Source organism: Paramormyrops kingsleyae, chromosome 13 (genome assembly GCF_048594095.1).
Source record: "Paramormyrops kingsleyae isolate MSU_618 chromosome 13, PKINGS_0.4, whole genome shotgun sequence".
In the NCBI taxonomy this organism is placed as follows: domain Eukaryota; kingdom Metazoa; phylum Chordata; class Actinopteri; order Osteoglossiformes; family Mormyridae; genus Paramormyrops; species Paramormyrops kingsleyae.
This window is the reverse complement of record NC_132809.1, coordinates 23,622,862-23,646,531: the sequence shown is the minus strand read 5'-3', so window position 1 is coordinate 23,646,531 and position 23,670 is coordinate 23,622,862. Positions and strand designations below refer to the sequence as shown.

The 23,670-nt window shown below is 44.1% G+C and overlaps 4 protein-coding genes across 5 annotated transcripts in view; 3 read left to right on the top strand and 1 right to left on the bottom strand.

Annotated features, from left to right (window-relative positions):
- The first annotated feature begins 570 nt into the window (after positions 1-570).
- Positions 571-3,849, top strand: lactb (lactamase, beta). 2 transcript variants are annotated; one of them, XM_023811151.2, is made up of 6 exons: positions 571-1,243; positions 1,644-1,710; positions 1,948-2,138; positions 2,290-2,596; positions 2,783-2,948; positions 3,170-3,849. In XM_023811151.2, exons 1-6 carry the CDS (start codon positions 863-865, stop codon positions 3,690-3,692), a joined length of 1,635 nt encoding a protein of 544 aa, XP_023666919.1. In that variant the 5' UTR covers positions 571-862; the 3' UTR covers positions 3,693-3,849. The 2 variants fall into 2 exon arrangements, with proteins under 2 accessions (XP_023666919.1, XP_023666920.1); XM_023811152.2 differs by having other exon boundaries at positions 580-1,237.
- Positions 3,850-5,225: 1,376 nt separating this feature from the next.
- Positions 5,226-9,485, top strand: fbxo22 (F-box protein 22). Its single transcript, XM_023811139.2, has 7 exons — positions 5,226-5,445; positions 6,079-6,211; positions 6,311-6,392; positions 6,662-6,757; positions 7,070-7,222; positions 7,391-7,556; positions 7,798-9,485. The coding sequence occupies exons 1-7, from the start codon at positions 5,315-5,317 to the stop codon at positions 8,186-8,188; spliced, it is 1,152 nt and encodes a 383-aa protein (XP_023666907.1). The 5' UTR covers positions 5,226-5,314; the 3' UTR covers positions 8,189-9,485.
- A 917-nt stretch (positions 9,486-10,402) lies between these two features.
- On the bottom strand, positions 10,403-13,633 carry LOC111843519 (uncharacterized). Its single transcript, XM_023811164.2, has 5 exons — positions 13,423-13,633; positions 12,638-12,714; positions 12,293-12,386; positions 11,912-12,064; positions 10,403-11,314 (listed from the first exon to the last, which is right to left on the bottom strand). Exons 2-5 carry the CDS (start codon positions 12,660-12,662, stop codon positions 11,239-11,241), a joined length of 348 nt encoding a protein of 115 aa, XP_023666932.1. The 5' UTR covers positions 12,663-12,714; positions 13,423-13,633; the 3' UTR covers positions 10,403-11,238.
- Positions 13,634-16,301: 2,668 nt separating this feature from the next.
- The window catches only part of LOC111843517 (transmembrane protein 266), a 47,843-nt gene continuing 40,474 nt past the window's right edge, over positions 16,302-23,670 (top strand). Inside the window, exons 1-2 of the mRNA XM_023811161.2 lie at positions 16,302-16,856; positions 22,953-23,047. Of these exons, the coding sequence (XP_023666929.1) occupies positions 23,034-23,047 (14 nt within the window). The 5' untranslated portion in view covers positions 16,302-16,856; positions 22,953-23,033. The remainder of the gene's footprint in view (positions 16,857-22,952; positions 23,048-23,670) is intronic.

Genomic DNA, 23,670 nt, shown 5'->3' with positions numbered 1-23,670 from the left:
GTCCTGTTACGAGCCCTTACATTCGCCAACCCTAAGGCTCTGTCATCTGAAGAGTGCTCCTGTGGTCCCTCCTCTGTGTTAAGGGAGCATTCTTGTATCGCTGTTGTGCAATAGTGACCCCTGGAGGCTGTGCCGCGAGCCGCCTCATGGCGACTGAGTGAGATGGAGTGATGATGGAGTGATGATCTTCAGTAAAAAAAAAAAAACCCATCCGGGGCAGTGCAAAGATAATGCAAATGTTGGCCTATATCCAATGTATCTAATTTACATTCTTAATTTATATCAGCTCACCATTAAATGTCTTACATGAAGAAACAAGAAAAGCATCGATCCATAAGAGGATTCAATATTTTTTTTTATCTCCGTTACTATAGCTTGCATTTTAATTAATAAATTCATTTAACTAGACATAGAATAACGTCACGGGTTATTGTGCAGCGAATGACTGAAACATCTCAGTTATGCAATAAAGCAAGACTACAAATTGAAGGCCGTAAAACACATTTGCAGATCATGGATGTTTCTATAATGCTCATTAAACAGCTGTGGGCAGAGTGCCCTAACATCGGCAGCAGGCGCCGGCAGATTAGCAGAGGGCGACGGCGCCCCGACCGCGCGCGTGTCCGCCTCTGATACGGGCACCTCGCGTGCGACACCGCTGGACACGTGACAGGCAGTGAAAAAGGCACGGCGTACAGCAGCCTCCAGCCGGTAACAGGTCATCATTGAATCCGGAGTCGATTACTTAAGCCTTTGATATGTACACACTGAAAGACAGCCCCTTCAATGCCCCACTCTTGTTTTTCTGCTGTTGTTTCGCACTGCTAGATTTTGCACTGTTTTTAACGCTTTTTTAAAAGCCATGTCTAGGTTTTTTTCCTCTGCGATTAATGATTTAATCGTGAAATGTAAGTTCGCCTGTCCGCAGAAAGTGCGTTTTTATTCTTTACGCACCAGCCGGTTTCAGCGAAGGAACCTTCCGAGAAACTGTCCGCATGTTTACCAACAAAGACGGGGCACCCGTACAAGCGCAAGCAGTCTGTTTGCGTCCTTTAAGTTTGCACGGTTACGGTTTTGGATTCTGGGGGTCGGTGCCGGTTCCGTCTTAGCTTTAGGAATAAAAGATCATGTGTACGTGGGTAGTGAATGCGAGGAGGAAACGGCAGGGGAGCGCACCGGGAACGGAGGCTACGACGGTGCCGTCAAAGTCAGCCGGGACCTGCTGCAGAGGATAAAGGTACAGGTATTTGGGGGTCATATTTCATAATGTTTATACGTGTTTTATTTTAAATGCACGATGCATTATCGATACACAAAACTCGTGGTTTGAAGGTTACGGCGATAAATTAAGCCAGTGTGTTTTATTATAGGCAGAATTTTTAAAATATAAACTAAGCGTGTCCATAGCTTATGTTTCAAGAAGTCTACATATAATGTATTCATTATTATTATTATTATTATTATTATTATTATTATTATTATTATTTATTAAGGCATCTAGTGGAGCTGTACCTGTAGTATAAACAACCATGTCAGTCATGTCATGGTTTTTATTTTACACTTGGTGGAAACAATTTTCTCTTTCATCAAGTAACATTTCTTTAAATTATATTTTGGACTCACTGTTTTTTTTCTTTTTCCAGGATGAAGTAGGGGCACCAGGGATTGTGGTCGGAGTATCTGTAGATGGAGTTCCTGTCTGGTCAGAAGGTCAGTTTGTGTGCATGTCTCTTTTGGTTTTGCAGAAAAGATCCATCCATCCTTCTTCTGACTGCTTATTCTGCTTGGGGAGGGGTGAGGGGGTTCTGGGGGCTATCCTAGGCAGCACAGGGCACAAGGCAGGACACCCGTGATGCAGTACACGGTATATATAAAATAAAGGTGGTTTATTACCATGTGGTCGAAAGGGACATGTGAGTTCCTAAGCTGAGCCTGTGCCTTTTATAGGGCTGGGATACGCGGACTTGGAGAACCGAGTTCCCTGCAGAGCGGAGAGCGTGATGCGGATCGCCAGCATCAGCAAGTCCCTCACTACGACAGCTGCAGCGCGTTTGTGGGAACAAGGCCTCCTGGATCTCGACATACCTGTGCAGAAATATGTGCCTGAGTTCCCTGAGAAAGAGTTTGAGGGAAAATCTGTAAGTGACAGGGCCTAGGGGACGTTCTAGGGTGTGGATATGACACTTCCTCTCGCATCTGAGTGGAAAGTTCTGGTTTTTCTACTCTGTGCTGTTGGGCTGTAAGAAATCAGTGGTTTATGACCCTCCTGCCCCCAACACACTCTTCCAGGTAACCATAACCACACGGATGCTGCTGTCCCATCTGAGTGGGATACGCCACTATGAGAAAGACTTGAAGAAAGTGAGAGAGAAGAAAGAGAAAACAAAACGCCCCCCCGGGTCTCCAGGAAGGCTGCATAAAGAGGACAGGGGTGTCGACAACAAAGAAAAAAACAATGACGTCAAGCAGAAGGAGGACGGGCCGGGGAAGAAGAAGAGGGAGTTTGAACTGGAGGAATACTACCTTAAGCAGAGCTTTGATAGCGTGGGTCAGGCTCTCGAGCTGTTTAAAAATGACCCACTTGTTTTTAAGCCAGGTAGGGTTTTTCGGCCTAAATGCTCTGTGATTGGTTGTCTATCATGGGCATTTGCTCAAAATAACATCTTTGATGCTGCCAAAGGAATTATTGGACATCCCCACCCTCCTGGGATATCATAATGGTGCTGCCTGGGCACCTCGCCTCCGCGTTCCGCCTACAGCTTTGTTCCGGGTTCTTCCGTAGGCGCCACCTTCCTGTACTCCACTCACGCCTTCACCCTGCTGAGTGCCGTGGTGGAGAGGGCCGCGGGCCAGCGCTTCTTGGATCACATGACGCAGATGTTCCGGGACCTGGGCATGCTGAACACCGTGGCCGAAGAGAACGACCCCATTATATACCACCGCTCCAGGTGATGGGGGGGGGGGTTCACTCCTTTCAGCTCTGGGGGGTGGGTTTGTGACATGAGTTGCATTTGTTAGCTGCTGGTTAAAGAGATATAAAATATTAAAGTAAAAATATTTTTTAAAATATAAAAACCAAGCAGAATAATTATATATATATATATATATATATATATATATACATACACGCACACATTTTAATTACTTTTTATGTTTGTCTTTGCTGCAGGTTTTACCACTTCAATAAAAAAGGCCGGATTGTAAACTGCCCCTATGTGGATAATTCCTACAAGTGGGCAGGGGGTGGATTCCTCTCTACCGTGGGCGACCTGCTGCTGTTTGGCAATGCCATGCTGTACAGCCACCAGATGGCCCACAGGAAAGACAAAGAGGAGCTGCTTCCCGGGTTCCTGAAGCCCCAAACCGCCGCCATGGTGTGGGCTCCGGTGGAGAAGACCGAGGGCTCCTGGGACAAGGACGGCAGATACGGGATGGGCTGGCTGGTCGTGGAGAAACATCAGGAATACGGCCAGTGCAGGAAACGCCGGCACTACGTCTCGCACACAGGGGGTGCCGTGGGGGCCAGCAGCGTGCTCCTGGTGCTGCCTGAGGAAGCACAGGAGCCCCCGAACGAGGTGCCGACCCCCCCAAGGGGAGTGGTCGTTGCTGTCTTGATAAACATGCAGTCCGTGGGACTGAACAGCACAGCCTTGAAGATCGCCAAGGAGTTTGACAAAGCCAGGAGAGGCTGACGACGGACAGAGTGCGTACCGGCAACTCGAATCAGTGCCAATGAAGCCGGGTCGCCAGCTGGCTCTCAAAAATGCACGACGGTTACTTTCAAAGTAGCTTTTTTATGTCAATTATTTTTGTACATTTGATGTGTAAATTAAAATTGATAATCACTTGTGTGTTGTTTGCTTGTGCTACACTTCAGAAGTCATGAAACAGTAAGCATGTGGGTTTCATTCAGATGCTGTATAATAAGAGTACAAAGTAAACTATGTTCCATCTGAAGGGGGAATTTGCAGGGATACACACATTTCTCACAGGCATGTTATGTGTATATATACTTTGTACGGTTGTAAAATTTGTACAATAAGACCAACACTTCAGAGACACTTTACTGGGTTGCTTCAATGAATGTTATTCTCCACCACTAACTATCCTCCAGCGATGGATAGCTCAGGTCCAGAAAGTAAAAATCCAGACCAAGACTTAGTTTCAACCAACCAGTTGAGTACTCAGTCTGTGACTATGGGTGTGTTCGACTTGGGCTTAGGTCTGTCTGCAACTGACGTGACGTGGAGCGAGATCTGCCGTTGGCTGAAGGGCTAGAGTATAACCTGACTGCAGCCAAGTCGGACAACTTCTACTTGTAGTCTGTGAGATCTGACTGCCAGGAGGGTGTAGATAAATCTATACAAATATCACCTGCATGCACATTGCTTCTTTTACAATAACCAACTCCTGATACAAACTGTTAGCAGTGAATAAAACTATTGTGTATAGTGGCCCTGTGTAAAAAGATCCAGGAAAAAGATCATATTCATTTACTTAAAGGATTCAAAGTTTTTATTGTCATGTCACATGGTACAAAAACCTCGTGAGAGCAAGACTTAAGATAGATCATGCAGCACCTCTCAGCCCAAGTCGAACTTGAACTGAACTTGTAAGTTGAAACAAAATCTGGTCTGGATTTGTACTTTCTGGACCTGAACTATTCACCTCTGGTATCCTCAGGTAAATCAGCAACATTATCTATTGCAGGGTTTCTCAAACCAGTCCTTGGGGATCTCCAGACAGTCCATGTTTTCACTCCCTCCCAACTCCAAAGGAATTGGGAGAGAGCAAAATTATGGAACATCTGAAGTCGCTGGGGACTGGTTTGAGAAACACTGATGTATTGGTGCTCCCTTGACAAAAAAAGATGAATGTTCCTTGATACCCAGTATATGGAGCCCTTTTGGCGATATAAGGTTAAAGTATCATCTGTTGAAATGTGGAGAATCCTTCATACCAGTATGAAATTTTAAGGAAATGACAGAACAATAAACACAAAAGCAATGAAATTAGCAATACTGGAAAAAATATGGTCTCGATGAAGCCCACGACGGGGGAACAATCATTGCTCAGCTTAGCCCACCGGGAACATATATCAGTCAGTGAGTAGCAGGATTAAATCAGTCGGTGACTGATATATAGTTCGTTTCTCAAACGGCTTCTAGTCAAAGTCTGGAATGTCTATTAGAGCGGGAAATCGCTAGGTGGCAGCAGTGGGACGTCTCGGCAGGAAAAGACAGCGGCTTCCTCTTCCGGGGTCAGGAGGTCGAAGGACAAGCTGTCGGATGTGCTGGGTCGCTTTCAGGGAAATATGGATGTAAACACCGATTGTTTAAACGCTGAGTATGGAAGCAAAGCGGGTTACATCCTCAGCAATGTGGCCGAAGTAGTGGAGAGGATACTGACGTTCGTGCCGACCAAGTCACTTCTCCGTAGCGCTTGGTATGAAGCACCTGGTTACCTGGTTAGCTACTGACGTCCTCGCTTCCCGAAAATAACTTGGGGGGGCTTATGTGTGAGTCCGATATGGTGACTGAGAAGTAGAGCTTCGCAAAGTTATTTTAACGGTGTTTTTTTACACTAATAAGCAAGAGGGGCTGACTGTGCCTGAAAGTATCTGGTAATAGTCGGCGGAGCTCCTGCGATTCGCCTCCACTGGTCTGCAAAGGGCATCATCGTAGGCTCGGCTTTCAGTGCAATAATTTAAAAAAATATATGGTTTATGAAAGTGGGATTCACAGCGATATATTAGTATCCAATACTAAAGACACCATAACGCTATTTGCCGATGTGGTTTTGTAGTCAGTATAAGCAATAGATTTTTTTCACTCTCAGTTGAACTTGCGACTTGCAAAGTCTTACCTCATTTGCTTGCTGTTATAAAAGTAAATCAACGAGTTACGTCAGGATCAAGGTGCCCTGACGTTTCCAGTTAATGTGTTGAATATTTTAACGTTGTAGCTTTGGAGCCATAGTTCCAGATCTTCTTTCCTCCCAAAGAAGCGGGGCTGTTGCCTGTAACACCGATGGCATTTAACGATGTGCGGTAGTTAACATTTTGCGTGTTATCTACAGCGTGTGTCGCCTGTGGAGGAACTGCGCTCGTCGGGTACTGAGGACCCAGCAGCAGCTGGGCTGGGTGTCAGCCACCGGCTCCTCCAGCTCAGAAGGACACGTTCTCTACAGGACTTTGGCCGAAGAAGTCGAGGTGCTGGTTGCCATTGCATCCTGGGACATTTGATCACTTTGCCCATGTTATGGTGACAGATAAGTTAATACACTGCACCTGTCATTTTGATATTTACAGAACATTTACCTGCTGCCACAGACGGTTCTTTTAATGGCCGACAGCGAGACCATCAATGGACGTTCCTACTGGCCGAAAAAAGGTAGGATCCATTAGTGAAGTTCAGATAAAAGGGAAAGAGCAGGCACAAGTGGGGAGGGGGGCTGCCCCACCTGAACGAATGAATGTAGCCCTGATGTATAAACACCCCTTTCCGATAACTGACACAAAAACACACAAAATCTTCTGAGAGAGCATATCCCCCCTGTTCACGCACCTGCCCCTGAAAATCTGTGCATGTCACGGGCAAAGAAGCGCTCTTACAGACTTTTTGTAAATTTCTGCCCACCCATTAACTTTTTTTTCTTGCAGCAAAGACCATGTGCAGTTCTGACGTGGCTGAGGACCTCAAAAGACTGTTTCCCAAAGGCTGTGACATCCTTGGGATCGCCACCCCTGGCATTGTGTGTAAGGGAGCACTGCTTCGTTTTTTCAGTTCTGTCTGATGAGGAAGCCTCAGTGTTAATTTATGCTGATTTCAGGTGCCTCTTTATCATTGGGTTGTTAAGTCGATTTACAAAATAAGGTGAAATGTCTGTTTTCACTACATTGCACCCCTTACTTGTAAGACCAGAACCAGTTTTGTCTGTTCCAGTTATGGAGTGTTAAGTGGTTCATTTGCTTAGGGTTGTGCAAGGGTGGGTGTGTTTCTGTGGATAAGTCGGTCAAGCAGAGATGAGACCAGACACATTTCCATGTGGATCTCTCCTTCCCCTGCAGTGACCCCTAGTGGGCAGCCCTCCAGCCAGCCGCAGGAGCACCAGGAAGGGGAGGCCGGCTTCGCCCTCATGATCCCCAGCATGGATGGGGTGACTATCAGGCCCTTCCACTTCTGCAAGCAGACACTCTCTAAGACAGCCCTGGAGGAAGCAGGTAGGTGCCCAGTCGCCTGCCTGACTGTCCCCCCCCCCCCCCCCCCTGCAGGAACCTGTTGTACCAATAATCCCTGAGTGTGTAGGAAATGTGTTTATGGGTGTGACTGAAGGTCTTGGTGCTGCAGAAGGCTGCCTGCCACACGTTTGGGTTCTTGCTGCATCGCAGGTCTCGTGGGTGACCCCGAACTGCGTGTAGTGCTCCTGTTCGGCTACCAGGCTTTCAAGGCGGGCGGCCCACGCTTCCTGCACCATATTCTGCAGCCTCTGGCACAGAGCAGTGTCCTCGTCGCTGGGGGCCATGTGGAGAGTGTCTTTTCCCACTCCAGGATATGGTGAGAGCATTATATGATTCTCAAACTCATCTTCTCAAATCTCATTGGCTAATTAGTGATGGATTTGTACTCTGGCTGGTTGGTGGTGAGCTTCACTTTCATTGGCTTTGTGGTGTGTGTGTGTAAATTACCACAGTTCAAACCAGTACGTGCCATACGAAATACCAATAGGGAAAGAGTTTATGGTTAAAATGAGCTGTTGCTGGTGGTGTTTCGTGACTGTGCTGTGTGCCCTCTGTAGCTGTGGGCGGGGCTCATACGGCGTGGTGGGCCTGACGCTGAGCGGGCCTCGGGTCCAGGGGGCCTCGGTGCTTCTGGACCAAGACGTGACCACAGAGAAGGCGGCCGAGGCGGCGGTGCAGCGGCTGAAGGCGGCCAGCATCCCCGAGCACAACACGCTGGGCTTCATGTTCGCCTGCGTGGGCCGCGGCCAGAACTACTACAACCAGCGCGACGTGGAGGTGCACGCCTTCCGCAAGGTCTTTCCCAGCATCCCGCTCTTCGGTTTCTTCGGCAACGGTGAGATCGGCTGCGACCGCATCGTCACGGGCAACTACATGCTGACCAACTCGGACGCCGACGGCCTCCAGCACGGCTTCACCACCGTCATGACGCTGGTGCACCTGGGATAGCGGCCTGCGGGGGAGGGGCAGCCGGCCGGGGGGGGCGGGTGATCCTCGGTGCCGTCCCACGCCTGCTCTCTCAGCCTTCCGGCTCCGCCTCCTTGACGGCTTGTGGCTCGGTGTGATACAAACCGGCATCTTGTAGGATAGAGTAACTGTGTCTTTAGTCCCAGCAGAGGTTACTCCGGTTCATCCCCAGCATTAACTAGATCTTTCTTCGGCCATTTAGACCCAGCTTTTGTCGAAGCGCCGTATTTTCCCCACACTGAAATCCTTGCTATCAGCATTTTTGCTCTGGTCTCGCGCTTTGGATTGCCATTGAGGTAGAGACGCATGCCGACGATGCCCGAGTACTGACCGGTGCTCGTCTTCGAATGTGAGTCCCTCAGGGCGGGGCAGGTCAGTCACCCAGAAACGAAATCGATAGGGGCACCCCGTGGAGGTCAGACAGAGGGTTCCTCCCCTTTTCATCCTTTTTATTGTGCAATAAAGCATCATTATGCGTGTTAGTGTGAACCACGCCTGATTGGTGTGGCCATGGCGATGGGCTGAGGCGTGGCCTCTGAAGGCCCGCCCCCTGCTCTGGTTGTGTGGACCTTGCTGCTCAGCCCATCATACCGCACTGTGAGCCTTGCTTCTGTGTGCCATGTGACTGGATTTTCTTATTGACATTAAGTGATTACTTATTGACCACCTCTGGTTGTTTAATTTGAGTGTTTTTCTGTGGCCTTTAGTGAATCCTCTGCTGCTCCAGATTTACAAATGGCTCTTTTCCAGCCCCCCCCCCCCCACCCCAATGCAGTATTAGAGGACAGTAATGCTGTCACTTCGAAGGTCCGTTTCAGTTCGTGCAGTGTGATTTCAAGGGAAGAGATGCCCATCCTCACAGACATGATGACAGGAGCTGACCTGATTGTCTCAGTAAATTGTGGACTTTTACGTTTTGAGTGTCCCCCACCGTGAATCGAACCTGCAGACAGCGGCACTGCCCTCGGCGACCTCTGCTGTGACGTGCCCCGGGTTCGAAGCCCTTCGGTTGTTTTCGCTGCTGCCCCGCAGCGGCTCCCCTCCTGTTTGGTGTCTGTCCTTTTTCATTTCGGGAAAATTGAATTTTCCTCAAGCGGAACATTTTTGGGGCCATTTGTGAAGATTAGCTCTCGCTGCGTCTTATTACAGGGAGTTTGGACACATTTCACGCTGTTCGGCCTTAATAAAGTGAGCGGGAGTTCTCTACGTTGCATATGCACCTGTGTGTTCACCTCCTCTGTCATTAACATTCCCAATAAACAAGTCAGTCTGTCCTCAACGTTGATTCCTCTGGGTTTCTGGGGGACTTTCTGCAGCGTGCTGACAGGAAGCTTAACGGTTCTGTGGAGGGTCCCCGTCCAGCACTCATGCCTGCAGGCCAGCAACATGGCGTGGGTGAGCTCTGTGTAACTGGGTGCTCAGACGTGGCTGTGTGCCTCACCTGTGGAATTCTGGGAAATGCTGTTGGTTTATCAAATTGTGGCAGTAATAGGCCGTCAACAGTCAGTCCAACTAACAATATGCCTCCATGGCAATTTCCATGCTTGTTCACTGCTTTCCATGAATTTTTATAGCAAATTCTTTATCTCACTCTCATTGCTCCTTGAGATTTCATTATTTAGATTATTTTCCCAATTATATTTTAAACCAGAGTTAAAATATATAAAAATTTGGAAATTGGTAAATTGTTAAAAACCTGTAATGTAGAAAAACTTTTGACTGGTAGTGAACTTAGCTGCATAGTTGCTGACCTTTCATCAGTCAGGATGGGAGTTACTGCTTTTTGATGTCAAGATTTGACTTAAGGTAGCGATAAACAAAGCTAATATGGGCATTAGAATGAGCAGCCTACAGGGTACAGAAATCAAATCCTTCAGTTTTTCAAACATGTCAAATAAAACTTCAAAAAAAAAAAGTCTTTCTGGTTGATTCTGTGTTGTAAGACACATTCTTCTAACTGGAAGGGTGACTGTGGCAGACAGTTAATTGATAATGATCAAACGTTAAAGAGGCTCCTGTGTGTGAATGAAAAATCACACGAACTGCGTGGGAGGAACGTCTCGTTACTGTAGCTGAGTATTGTGAATGCTTTAAAGAGTAAATGATTCATGTTAATCCGTAATACCATAGAAGAGAAGCTGGTGTCACTATTCACATGATTAACAATCCAGTACACCAGAGGATTACAAAAAAAGGTGTGTTCGTAATGACAAGCTGCCTTTTTATTGACTAACAGGAAACAGGGAATGGCATAAAGGAAACTATACAAATGATTAAAAAGTGACTGAAGAAGGACAGCCCTGTGCATTCAGTTGGCTGCACTTTGCACTCCGTCACGCAGCTCTGAATTGGCATCACATATATCAAAAATAAGATTCTGGTTTTTGCATAGGATTCAATTGCAGCAAGTTATCAGTGGTAAATAGCCAGCATTATGTTCTGGCAATGGAAATAAATATACAGACGCTCCTCTACTTACGAACTTTCAACTTACGAACTTTCAGACATACGAATGAAAAGGACCAAATTGTGTTTATTTGGGCTCCCGTTTCCTGTCTGCAACATCAATTTTTTTTTTCTGCGCGCCAATTCCTCCTAGTACGACTTCTGGCCGCTACTCCCGCCGCGCAGCAGTGTAGCGTGTGTACTCCCAGCTTCCTAGTTCTTTGTACTTGTGTATACCCTCAAAATGATGTAGAATAACGACTTACGAACATTTCAAGTTGCAAATAGCCGTTCGGAACGTATCTCATTCGTAAGTAGAGGAGCGTCTGTACATGCTTGGTTTCGTCAGAAAGGATCCACTGAGATGTCCTGCCTCTGGGGGTCCGTCTGGTCTGCTGAGAAAACGCCCACGGCAGGGAGCTATGCAGAGCAGCAGCGAGACAGGCAGGAGAAGCTGCGTGCTTAATGGCCAACTGCAGGCACCTTTCTCTCCTTCCACTGTGGGTCATTCATGGCTTTATCCTCACAGGCCGCTCAGTTCATCAACGCCTGGAGAGGATGTCGTGATGTTCCCCCGGTCGCTGGTCTCACACCCTGCGCGGTACCTGCTGGTACGGTCTGTTTCTCTGTTGCTTCTGGGCCTTCTTCTTCTGGGCCCACAGCCTGTGAGGTGTGACAGAGTGGATCACACATGAGTGTGTGGCCTGGTCTCTACAGCCCCCTACTGATGATCCTTGACTTAAGAACTCATTCAGGGCTCTGAGAATGGCGGACCAATACTCAGCAGACCCAAAAATATGTGTTTATGTATATAGCATGAAGGGTGTTATTTTCAGAAATTACACACCAAACTTTAAGGAGTGGTATAATGTCACCCACTCTTTCTGAAATGGTAAGTAAAAGACAGAAAACATGGAAATCTTCCACAGGCGGAACCTTCGAATCGTGAGTAGATATTGTTCACTGCTTAGCTAATGTGCTGCTTATGAGTCTGTTTTGTACCATTTTTGGCTAATTCCACAGTTTTCTACCAAAGGCAAGTCACAGGCCTGGCATTTGGAGCACTTAAAGATGCTGGTTTTTTCACAGAAAAATCCTTAACTAGCAAGGAATAACATTAACAAACTACTCAGTAACTAATATATAGTAACTAGTAATAGTATGTAGTACAGCAAATATCTGTCCAGTTTGTTGGATGACTGATACATTTTTTTTTTTTTTGCTCAACAATTGGCCCATGAAGGACCACATTTTACTCACTTGAAGATGAGGTAGATGACGACCGTTAGCGCCATTAGGATGAGGATGACCAAGACGACCACGGCTGCGATCAGGCCGGCGTCATCGCTTGTATCCGACTGGCTGAAGAGCTGAAACTCCTCACATCTGCTGCCCTTAAAGTTATTTTTACATCTGCAAACAGTCATGGCGTTTGCCAATAGGTTAGTGAGTAGGCTAAAAAAAGAGTTAACCCTAGAAACTAGACTAATAACGTTCAGGATGTCTGGGGGAAACATTCGCCACTATTGAGCTGAGCTGTATTATGCTGTAGATTGCGGTCCGTGTCTATATGTCACTTCAGAGCTCCGAGCATCACCTTCAGTTAGAGTACAGGTAACTTACAGGTAACAGGTAACTTACATGCAGGTGATTGTAGGCATGGCAGGAATCCGGTAGCACGTCCCCCCATTGGTACAGTATGAGGCCTCTGAAGCGTTACAGAGGTTGCCATGTTCTACCAAAAAAAAAAAAAAACAGAGGTCCATCATTAACCCAAATGACAGAACGCAGGTGACTCTACAAAAGGCCATTTGCGCCTCATATGGTCAGTAGGCAGCTGTGTCAGCCTGTGCAAAGCACTGCGGTACCTCCCTAATGGGATTTCTGCCTCTTCATTTTGCCCTGTGCTAAAGAGCCTCCACTATGGTGCTGGAAATTACGGACTCAGCGTTTACATTTTCAAATGATTATCCTGTTTTCCTTTACCTTGGATATTTTTATCTGCCATCATTTGAGAATCTTTTTTTCTTTCTGGATATAGAAATTCCTACAGGAAACTTCACCTGAAAGGATGAGAAAACGCAGTATAAAATCGCATAAATTAAAAAAATGCAGTAGCAGATTAATACTTATTTAGTAATAAATATGTTTGACCAACAAAAGGCGCATTCAGGCAGCTGGAAAGGTTGTCACATGTGACATGAGTTGTATGACAATAATACAATGACGGATATGTTTGCATCAACATGTACTCATATGTAGGATATAAACCCTCGCACTACTTACTGTGTCATCGAGAAAGTCGTTTTCTTGTCTTAAAAGACCACACGGGGTGCTGAAATTGGCTCATGCCGTGACATCACACTCATGGAGCAATATGTATGCCCAGCTAGTATGTATTTGCTGATGACATCTTTTGTTTACGTGTCCTTATCATCTGTCTTCCTATCGAGCTTATGATACACTTAATGAAGAAAACTACGAGTCTCATCCATGTTATTCATTGGGCTGTTTTCTCACTTTATTTTGTAGCCTAAATGTAACAAATCTCCCGTCTTTGTTTGAAATTCAGGAAAAAGGCATGCAGAACCGTAATTCGGCTGTATGCACCTGTACTGACACGAGTGTAGCATAAATGCAAATGTTTATAAGCAAAAGAGTAACTAAGTCTTATCAGTGGCTGGTCTTATACATGGAACTATTAAGTCAATTTACATAGACAGATAAATCACAGAATATTTGTGAGTATATATATAAAACTTAGAGCTTACCTTCAAGAAGTGAATTGGATCACAACCGCCGTGGTTTCTGTGCTAGTGAGTCAGTCTCTAGCTAGAATGACATTACGTTCCGAAACTTAATCGTCAGTAAAACGGGCGTGGGTATATTCTCTATAGGTGAGAAATGTCGTGATTGCAGTTTGTCCACATTGCTAGTGACACAGCTATTAATGCACTTTCTCATAGGGTCACAGACAGCATGGTAGATTGATACAGAAACCTACATACCGGTTTGCGTACAACTTGAGCTTGATCTTCCCATTCATAACAAGAGAAGTGTGGAAGTGCACTAAAACGTTATAGTTCCCCTTACATTTTGTAAGTTTGTCTACTGTAAGTTATGAATTGGTTGATTTGTTTATTAATTAAATGCATCAAACAAATTTTCTGGCAGCATCGTGGTTCTAGAGAACAGTGACGCTGAAAGTGACCTATGTTCGTAACTAGATGTAATAATATTATTAAAGAATAGTATAATGTTAGGAGTGAATTGCAGTAGTAGTACTATAAGGTCAAAGCGAAAAATTACCATATGGGGCAGCTATGGCTTTTTAAGCCGAAAAACATACAATACTGTTCATGACGCATCCCCGGATGCCGAATAGCAGAGAGTGACAGCCATGTGTCCTTCGGGATATACGGCGTTTACTCTGTCCTGTTCAGTTAAAAAAATACTTTTGTGAAGCGAAGAGGTATATATCAGAGGAGGAATGTTCACAATGCAGAAGGGGAAGTGAAATGAAGCGGTATGAAGATCATTGTGAGGAAGCTTGCGTTTGTGTGATCTGTTTACATAGTTTCTTCTGCGGTCGTGAAGTTGCCATTATAGGGAAATGAAGAAGAGGCTTAATCTGGCTGCGAGGCTGGGCTGCACAAAACCTTCCAGCCAGAGGACCGCCATGCCGCTGGCGCTCGCCTTTAAACGCCACGTCGCGTCTCCCTTTGAATTACTGCACTCTGATTTCATAAACGCCCTATGATGTAAAGAATATGAGACGTAATGACTGTAAAATGGAAAGAGGCGGTGTGCCTTATTGGAAACCTTCATGACGATCTGTTTTGGGGATCATTACCTTGCATCATTCATAAAACGACGTACGCTTCTGTTGCAAAGAAACTGACGCTTTTTCTACAATCAGATGCTTAATAAACTAAAACGTGTTACAACATGAACTCCCCAACTGCCCATATCCAATTTGACAGCAAACACTTAGGCTACTACACTAATAATCGAGAGTAATCCAGATAATAAAATAAACCGAATTTGTGTGCTAATCCATCATGATTTGTTCTAAGTAATGTTAGTATTCATATTCGGCCGCTTAACAAACAAACACCCTTTAAGAAAAACCTGTATACACGTAAGCTGCCTATGTTTTTGTTTTAATAACAAGTGCGGGCGTGTGAATCATCCGTGTTGCCAAAAAATAAACGTTTTCATAATTTACACCGATCATTGTTAATAATCCTAAAATAAAAAAAATAAGATGACTAAATGAATGTGTCTCCAGGTGTTTGCTTAAGCCGTCAATTACAGTAGTGTCATGTTTCTGTTGCTCAGGGATGGTGTAAATGGTTTTTGTTTCGGTAATCTGCATTTTGCATGTCAGGACACGCTCCATTCAGGAAGACTATCGTGTGTCAGATGTTTTCTAACATTTGTAAGGCAATTCCGTGCGCGTTTTCATTCCCCTAAACAAATTTCAGCGAAATTCTCATGTAAATGCTGCTCTAGTTTATCAGATTTATTATGAAAAGTTTGTGTTTGTTTAACTGATACAGTTCTCCGATAAAATGTGACTCTGATCAAACCAGTGCAGGTTGGCACAGCCTAGCCCGATGTTGCTCACAGTGACACAATAACCACATCTAGCTTACACACACATACACACACACACAAAAAACTTACTGAACTGCAACGTGCCTTGTGCTTTACTGACATTACCAGTGTGTAAATGAATCCATTTTTAAATAATAGCCTGTGAATAACTAGATTTCAGAAGTCAAGAATTCGGTGTTTTAATCAAGCGGTGTCACTAAATGTAGGCTACTGATGGAACATGTAAAAAATTGAAGGCCCCAATTGAGATACCTATAAGTGCACTTGTATATAAAACCTTGTCATAGATCTAACTTAGTGAGCCAATCAGGACCTGCTTCACCCCTGCGCGGCTCTTTGAGTCATTGACCTTTTAATTCAAATACATACACAGGCCTACACTGATTAACCTTCACATACCATCCATGTCAGTCCATCTTCCGGCTGCTTATCCATTAACGGATTGCGGGAATATTAACAACGAAACGTTTGAAGCGAACGGTAAAATTGACGAGTTTTATTCCATTCGTGTATTTAAAATGTTTTAATAATAAGTGACAATTCACCTGTAATCCCTCAATTACTTTTAGCCTAAATTCTGAAGTATATTTCTTAAGCTTTCGTTTAACGTTTGGAATTTTTGAGGCGATGCTCACCTCTGAGCACAGTGAATTGATTTCATCACAATTTACCTTTATAAACAGTAAAGTCAAGTGTCATTCTTTTGTTAATTACCGCCCAACCAAACGCAACTTAATCCTCGCTTACAGTGTAATTTCATAATTACCGTTTACGTATATTCTATAAAAAATGTTGGAGTTATACATAATGTCTCCATTAGTGTAGCACAACGGCAAGAGCTCATCCCCTTCAGTTCGGTTTGTGAAAAAGATGGGTGGGGGGAGTTGATTGGTGTGCGCTGTAATTAACCATCCAGTGTCTAATACAGCTGAATAACAAACGCTTAAGACGATTGCCATGGACTCTAAATGCATTCCCGTATTAAATATATATTTTAGGAAAATATATCGGAGAGTCGAGACAAGCAAAAATTTCAAGTTGAAGCTACACTTATATCTCTGATCATTCCTGGTATGTTTCTAATACTAATTAAGCAGTAATATATATCCGGACGTGTGCAGTCTTACCCACGTTTCATCAGCACACTATTTTGCTTATTATACTTCACCGCGGGTCTATCACGCTTCAGCACCTGGACAGCTCCCCCTTTCTATAGGACCTATATTTGGCATCCGGAGTCCCAGATTTAACTCGAAATGGGGGGAGGACCCTCCGTTACCAGCAAAGAGTGGCTGATGCCTTCGTCCACATCCAGCGATGCACTTATATAGTTTCGTGACGTGTCAGAGACTCTGGATCGCGCCTCGGTGAATGATGATGATGATGCCTTCGCTACGGACCGAGCTGTTTCGTCGTGCCCCGTACTCCCAGCAGCGGATGGGCTGCCTGCCCAGTACCAAACTACCAAGGATAGCAAGCCACACATTGCGATCGGGGAGCTTCCAGTACTGTAGTCATCGGCAGAGGCATTATCGTCGTTACCGGGAGGACAGAATAGGACAGTCAATAATGTAATTCGGAAGAGGTAGGTTTTCTGCTCGAAAATATTACGGATAATGAGTATATATTTTAATTCCGCCGTCCTTATTCTGACCTCTTTTGTTAATGATAATCTTAGATGAAATACTGAGACATCGTGCTGGAATGCCTGTAGTAGGTAATTAATATTTTCATCTATATTTTATGTGAATTGACCGATTTGGCTTTTTCTGTAATCAGTATGATTGCATGCTGTGGCAAGTTAAGACTGCGAAAGCCGTACTTTTACAAACATCAGTGCAAGGTTCTGTTAAGAGGTCAATATAGACGTGAATTTAGAATAAAATAAAACAACCAGAATTTCCCATATTCATGAAAAAATGTCTGTGCGAGTGATTGAGCACCACAGTTTAAAGTCGGAATTTTATATGAAAATTATTTTTTGTGAAGACTTAGTAATTACATTTATTTATGTATTTGTTTATTTATTTATTTATTTATTTATTTGTTTATTAATTAATTAATTAATTAATTAATAATTACTCCTCTCTGCTTTAAAGCTAATTGAGACACAGGGGTAATTTTGGTCTATGAACTCAACAGAGAAAGTAGGCTATGTGGAGGCTGAATGTGCTCTGTCTGAACTCTGCGTGGTCTCTCTGAGGGTTGAGGGTGCTCTGTTTGAACTCTCCGCGGTCCTGTCTGCTTGAGTGGTATCGGTGACGATTGTCTGTGGTTTGTCTGAACACTGAGCAATTTTTGTGCGTGTTGAGTCTGAACTCTGAATGGTGACTGTGATGATTGTATGTTCAGTCCTTACAGTGTGTGTGTGTGTGTGTGTGTGGGGTGAGTGTGTTTTGCCTGAACTCCAATCTCTGTGTGTGTTGAGTGTGCTCTGTCTGAAATCTGAGTGGTCTCTTGAGAGTTGAATCTTCTCCAACTGAAATTTTAATATTATTTGTGCGGGTTATGAAGACTGAGAGGTCTCAGAGTAGATTAAATTTCACTTTTCTCATCTCTGTGGGAATTCTGTGTGTTTTGGGTTGTTCGGTCAAGGTCTTAGGTTGAATCTCAGGTAGCAGTGACCATGTAGATGAAATTTGAAGCTATGTAGCAATCATTCTAATATCGACTATACTATCGTTTAATATGACCTCATACTATATCCTATTTTGTGTTTGAAAGTAAGTTTGCCTTTAATAAAGCCAACAACTTACACTGTTCACCCGGCCTATTTATATCACCTGCACACCATATACACCACCATAACACCTCACCTTCATCTATCCTTCCATGCACCCACCCACCCATCCATCCATCCATCCATTCATTTTCCAACCACTTAATCTGGTCTGCATTGTGGGAGACCTGGGCCCTAGCTACCTAAAATATGTTATGCAGCAAGAAATTGCAGAGTTAATCCAAAAAATAAAATGATCATGACAGTTCACCTCTATTTGGATTCCTTCAGAGCAGATAACCTCTTTCTTAATGCTGTATGACAGATCGATGTGCCTCTGTGAGTATGTCTCAGGATGGGTACCAACTGTCTTATCCATTTTACTACAACACTAAAGTATTTGACCCTAATATGTTTTATTCCTGCTAAAACATCTGGCTAGGTAAACTGGTGTCTCTGCATAAGAACTGGCTCCAGGCTGGATTGATGGATGCATGGATGGGTAGATGGATGGATAGATGGATGGGTAGATGGATGCATGGATGGATAGATGTATGGATAGATGGATGGATAGATGGATGGGTAGATTGATGGATAGATGGATGGGTAGATGGATGGATAGATGGATGGGTAGATGGATGGATAGATGGATGGATGTAACACATCTGCTCATCTGTACAGTTCCCTGTGTAAAAGAGGTTGTTTACTCACATAACTGCTTGTCTAAATATGCATTTGACTTCCCAGAAAATGATGATAAATGAACTTTCAGACTCACGGCAAAGTGATGTGAGTGAGAGGTAATTGATCAGAACGGCTCATGTAGTTTATGGATGTGTGTTTATAGTGATGTGGACAATTTCATCAGGCTGTAAAATGTGAACTGTGTGCAAATTTAGCTTTAAGCAACTGTACTCAAGGATTCTGGGATGTAGTGTGTTGCTGCCTGACCTTATATTTAATGCTGAGTTTATTTCTGAATATCCTCTTTTTAGGTGATAAAATTTTATTTTTGTAACACTACAGAGATCATCATATTACACTTGATCAAAAATATTCTTTATGCAAATGCAACATATATAGAGATAGACCAATAATGTACAACTATAGATGAAGTGTATAATGCTGTAGCTCTATGTTGCTATTGGTTTAAGCAATAGTATTACATTACAATATAAATACTGTATATATCTATGGCTTAATAAATTCAATATAAACATACCTAACGAGACAGTTATATCAGTAAGCAAAAGGTTCATTGTTCTTGTTCCCATTATGTATGCAGTGTCAACATAACCAAATATAATCCATTGATTGTCTGAAACCACTTGGGTTCAGGGTCACGGGGAGCCTGGAGTCTTTGGGCACAAGGCAGGGAACAAGGCAGGATGGGATACCAACCCATCAATTAGCCACAGCATGTTCTTTTGGACTGTGGGTGAAACCAGCATGCCCAGGAGAAACACCGCGATGACACAGGGAGAGCACAGAAACTCCACACACACGGACCCCTGGCAGAGACTTGAACGCAGGTCCCAGGGAGCAGTGCTCACCACTGCGCCACCAGGGGCGGATTAACGCACAGGCTAGATATGGCTTAAGCCTAGGGGCCCCACGTGTGCCAGCCTGCAAGGGGGCCCCCATTAGCGCGGAGGGGGGCGGGGTTGGAGGGCCCACAGACTACTGTAGCCTAGGGGCCTCTGTACACCTTAATCCATCCCTGTGTGCCACCATAACTGAATGTAATGAATTAGCTAACTAGCAATTTGGGCTTTATTAATAAATGTATTAATGTTGTACTACTGGTGTATATCACTTAAAAATAATAGCAATAGAAGTTCATTTCATGCAAATTTGCATTGATGACATTTGTATGTTACCTCCCATTTTAACACCTTCTGCACAATGACATATCGTAGGTATGTCCTAACAGATCACAATGTGTTATTACACTTGCTACAGCCTGGTTCTGATGCATAAAGAGAATTTGTCCTTTTTTGATTTTTTTTTTCCAGGATTATGACAATTGTATTGTTATATTGCATTGTTGTTGAATTTATTTAAATAGTTTGGGTTGGCTAAATAATCCTTAAGCACAGGAGATGTTTTCCAACCTCAAATAATACTTATCAGTTACTGCCACATCTATTCTATACAAAGGCAAATAGTTAAATGAAAATCTAAAAAAGACAAAAAAAAAAAAAACTCAAAATCACCAGACCAACATTTATTTTATTCTGATTTGCCATTCCATGGAGACACACATCAGTAAAGCGGCATGGCTGAATATTCTGAACAGGGTGCTGCACCAGCCCAGATTTCCACTAAGGGCCCCAGCAGCAAGTCATTGGAGCAACTGCTTCAGGGCCCACTGATGGGATCCCTCAGCCAGCTACAGGATTTGAGCCGGGGCCCTGCCAATCACAGGCACAGCAGCCTAACCTGTTGGGCCATGCCCTACCCCAGGGCAGCCCCTCCCCTCCCCTCCGGGGCTCTACCAATCACAGGCACAGCAGCCTAACCTGTTGAGCCACACCCAACCCCAGGGCAGCCCCTCCCCTCCCCTCCAATTTTGCTCTCAGTTCTCTTGGTCCTGCCCGTCCTCAGCTGGCCCCACTCAGCCATGCCACCCTAGTGTCCACAGCGGTGGTACTGAGCTGCCGACGGCCTGCAGCTGTCCGTAACATTGGTGGGTGAACGCCATTGGCTGCCAGCTGGCCGTCACGGTGTGAGCATGAGGCAGCGGGGGGCTCATCTCTGACAGGGCATCATCATTGATATAATGTTCTTATAGATACGGACTAAAGTGTTAGGACACCTGGCCATTACACCTACAGGGACTTTTATGACATCCCATTCTAAATCCATAGGCATCAATATGGAGTTGGTCCCCCTTTGCAGCTATAACAGCTGCCACTCTTCTGGGAAGACTTTCCACAAGATTTAGGAGGGTATCTGTGGGATTTTCTGCCCATTCATCCAGAAGAGCGTTTGTGAGGTCAGGCACTGATGTTGGACATGAAGGCCTGGCTCACAATCTCCGTTCTAGTTCATCCCCGAAGGTGTTTGATGGTGTTGAGGTCGGGGCTCTTTGTGGGCCAGTCAAGTTTCTTCCACACCAAACTCACCCAACCATGTCTTTATGGGCCTTGCTTTGTGCACTGGGGCACAGTCATGCTGAAACAGAAAAGGGCCTTCCCCAAACATTTCCCACTAATTTGGAAGCACATAATTATCCAAAATATCTCGGTATGCTGAAGCATTACGCAATTATCCATACCAGGTATCCTAGTAGTCAAGTCAACAAATACATGATTGTATTGGGTGGTTGCTGCAAATATTAGGTTGACTTCAGTAGATGTTTTGAAATGGCTAAGCTGACTCACAATGACAGGCATAATATTATAGAGTTACACCATCATGAAGATCATTTAAACATCATTTTCTTTGGCAGCCTTAGACTTTTCCACATTACTGTATTTGCGGAAAGCAGTGAAGTTCAACTTCCCAACAGCAGCTCACAGCTGTATCTCCTCCTCTCCTTCTCTGATTTATGCATCTGTACTGTCTGGCGCAATGTACACGCATGTACACAGTGCTCACAGATTACTTAATTCTGTAAAAATTATTAGTTTCATAACAAAAGTCATGACAAGCAATGCTTAACATGTCTGCACATATCTTCAGCACAGCCGTAATTTTTTTTGACTGACTCATTCAGTTCTATTCTTGCAATTTTGCTAATAGTTGCAATTGCAGTCACTGGCTCCCAAAAAGATATTAAAGACGTTTGGTGTTTTTTGTTACTGCAAAGATGTTACTAATTAAAAGGCACCCAACTGAGATTGCTTGTCAATGAAGTTTTTAACACAGAACAGCTCTATTAGAACTATAATTTGGGTTTCGATTTATTACGACTTGAAATGAATGTTTTACTTGAAACTGCCGGTTGTTTCTACCGTAATATGATTTTTTTTTGTAAACAAATGAAAAAAGTAATGATTTTGTATTTAATTAAGCAAACATTCCAAGATTTTTGTGAGAACTGTATATACAGCCGTGGGAAAGATTGAGAGACCACTCTATATTTTTAAACAAATCTGCATTTTAAATCCTAGTTTAATCATGGTTTAGCTGGCAGAACAGCAGGTTGTTTCCAGGTTCAAAATTTCTAAGACAGCAGTACACAAGAATGAGGTGAAGCAGGAGACACTGCGAACAACCAGAAACCAGCCAGGCAGAGGGCAGAAGCAACTTTCTAATGCCAGAGATGACCGTTAAGTTATCCGACAGTTTCTCATGAATCGGAGGATGACACTGGAGGGAAACATTAAGTGCAGATGTGAAGTGCACTGCTAGGACAGTTGGTATAAGGCTCCTAGAAGCAGGACTGAAGTTTCATAAAGTAAGGAAGAAGCCCTTCATTAATGAGAAACAAGGAAGAACCAGGTTGCAACTTGAAAATGAAAAATAAATATATGAAAAATTATTCACAGACGCGCACCCATGAATTGAGAAATGAGTGGAACAAAAATTTGTGCTGTAGTCTCTTAATTATTATTATTCATTTTTAATATTTTATTGCTGTTTTGGATGTATAACTGTCAGTAAATAATGGATAGATTTTTCTTCTAGCTATATATATATATGTTTAATTTGTCTTTTCCTCATCACCAGTTACCCCCAGAGAAACAACATTTCATGGTAGCCATTTGGGGTCATGCAGGTCACCCTAATGTCTATGCACATGTCCTACATGGTCAGGTGACAGTAAAGAATGCTGTGTCTCATGCATTTCTCTCACCAACACCAAGCAGCGTCTTGCTGGTTCATTCCTCTGGTTGTGAGATCCCTGTGATACTGTATCTTATGTGCTCGACGTTTGAAATACAGAAATCTCACAGAATTTAAGGAGTCCATTCAGTGGGCTCATTATGTGCTTTTTGGCATTTTTTTGAACAGGTTCATTATGAGAGAAGCATAATTACTTTTGGAAAGCTGGAGAAATTGAAGTCAAGTGGAAGTGCTCCCTGTATCTTCACCATGGCCGACCCTGGGTGAGTACGGAGTCTGACCTGTTATCCCCAGCTCAGATCCACCTCACTCTACGCATCACTACCTCCTTGGCTAACGATCAGGTGTTCTGAGCAGAAGTGTTCCGGAACTGGAACGGGGGGTCATGCGGGGGCCACTAGGGAGCGAGACAGCTGCTTTGGAATGCAGGGCGTCCCACCTGTCACCTACCTCTCCACTTCTTCATCAAAGCTAATCTATAGGAGATTGAGGAATTGATCAAGTCGATACTGGGAATAAGAGCTTTGGCACTGATGTGGGGGGGGGGGGAGCAGAGGACACAGTAATGAGGTTGCTATAAGGCTGTTTTTAAAACATTTCGTGCTCTTGGTCTTCAGCAGGTTGTTGTCAGTCTAGGCCTGTTTGACACCGTAAAAGCCCTTTATAATGTAAGCCTATGTGACCTTGTGGCTGGTCATGCATCATAATGGCAATCATGGCTGCACTGGGCAAGGTCTGTACCATTAAAAATTGCGTGAAGATACAAACTGGAAATTGTACGTTCATATAAAGAGGTCACATGGGACTACTCAGGTGTTTTACTGGTGTTTAAAAGTCAAGGATAGCTTACATAATTATAATAATCACTGGTTGTAGCAACAGAAAC

Bases quoted from the DNA above. Each gene is read 5' to 3' on its own strand.
- lactb (XM_023811151.2), top strand. From the start codon at position 863: ATGTCTAGGTTTTTTTCCTCTGCGATTAATGATTTAATCGTGAAATGT. The intron at 1,711-1,947 runs GTCAGTTTGTGT...TGCCTTTTATAG, and splicing joins AGTTCCTGTCTGGTCAGAAG to GGCTGGGATACGCGGACTTG. The intron at 2,949-3,169 runs GTGATGGGGGGG...TCTTTGCTGCAG, and splicing joins ATTATATACCACCGCTCCAG to GTTTTACCACTTCAATAAAA.
- fbxo22 (XM_023811139.2), top strand. From the start codon at position 5,315: ATGGATGTAAACACCGATTGTTTAAACGCTGAGTATGGAAGCAAAGCG. The intron at 6,758-7,069 runs GTAAGGGAGCAC...CTTCCCCTGCAG, and splicing joins CGCCACCCCTGGCATTGTGT to TGACCCCTAGTGGGCAGCCC. The intron at 7,557-7,797 runs GTGAGAGCATTA...TGCCCTCTGTAG, and splicing joins TTTTCCCACTCCAGGATATG to CTGTGGGCGGGGCTCATACG.
- LOC111843519 (XM_023811164.2), bottom strand. From the start codon at position 12,662: ATGATGGCAGATAAAAATATCCAAG. The intron at 12,065-12,292 runs GTAAGTTACCTG...GACTGTTTGCAG, and splicing joins ATGCCTACAATCACCTGCAT to ATGTAAAAATAACTTTAAGG. The intron at 11,315-11,911 runs GTGAGTAAAATG...CACACCTCACAG, and splicing joins GTCATCTACCTCATCTTCAA to GCTGTGGGCCCAGAAGAAGA.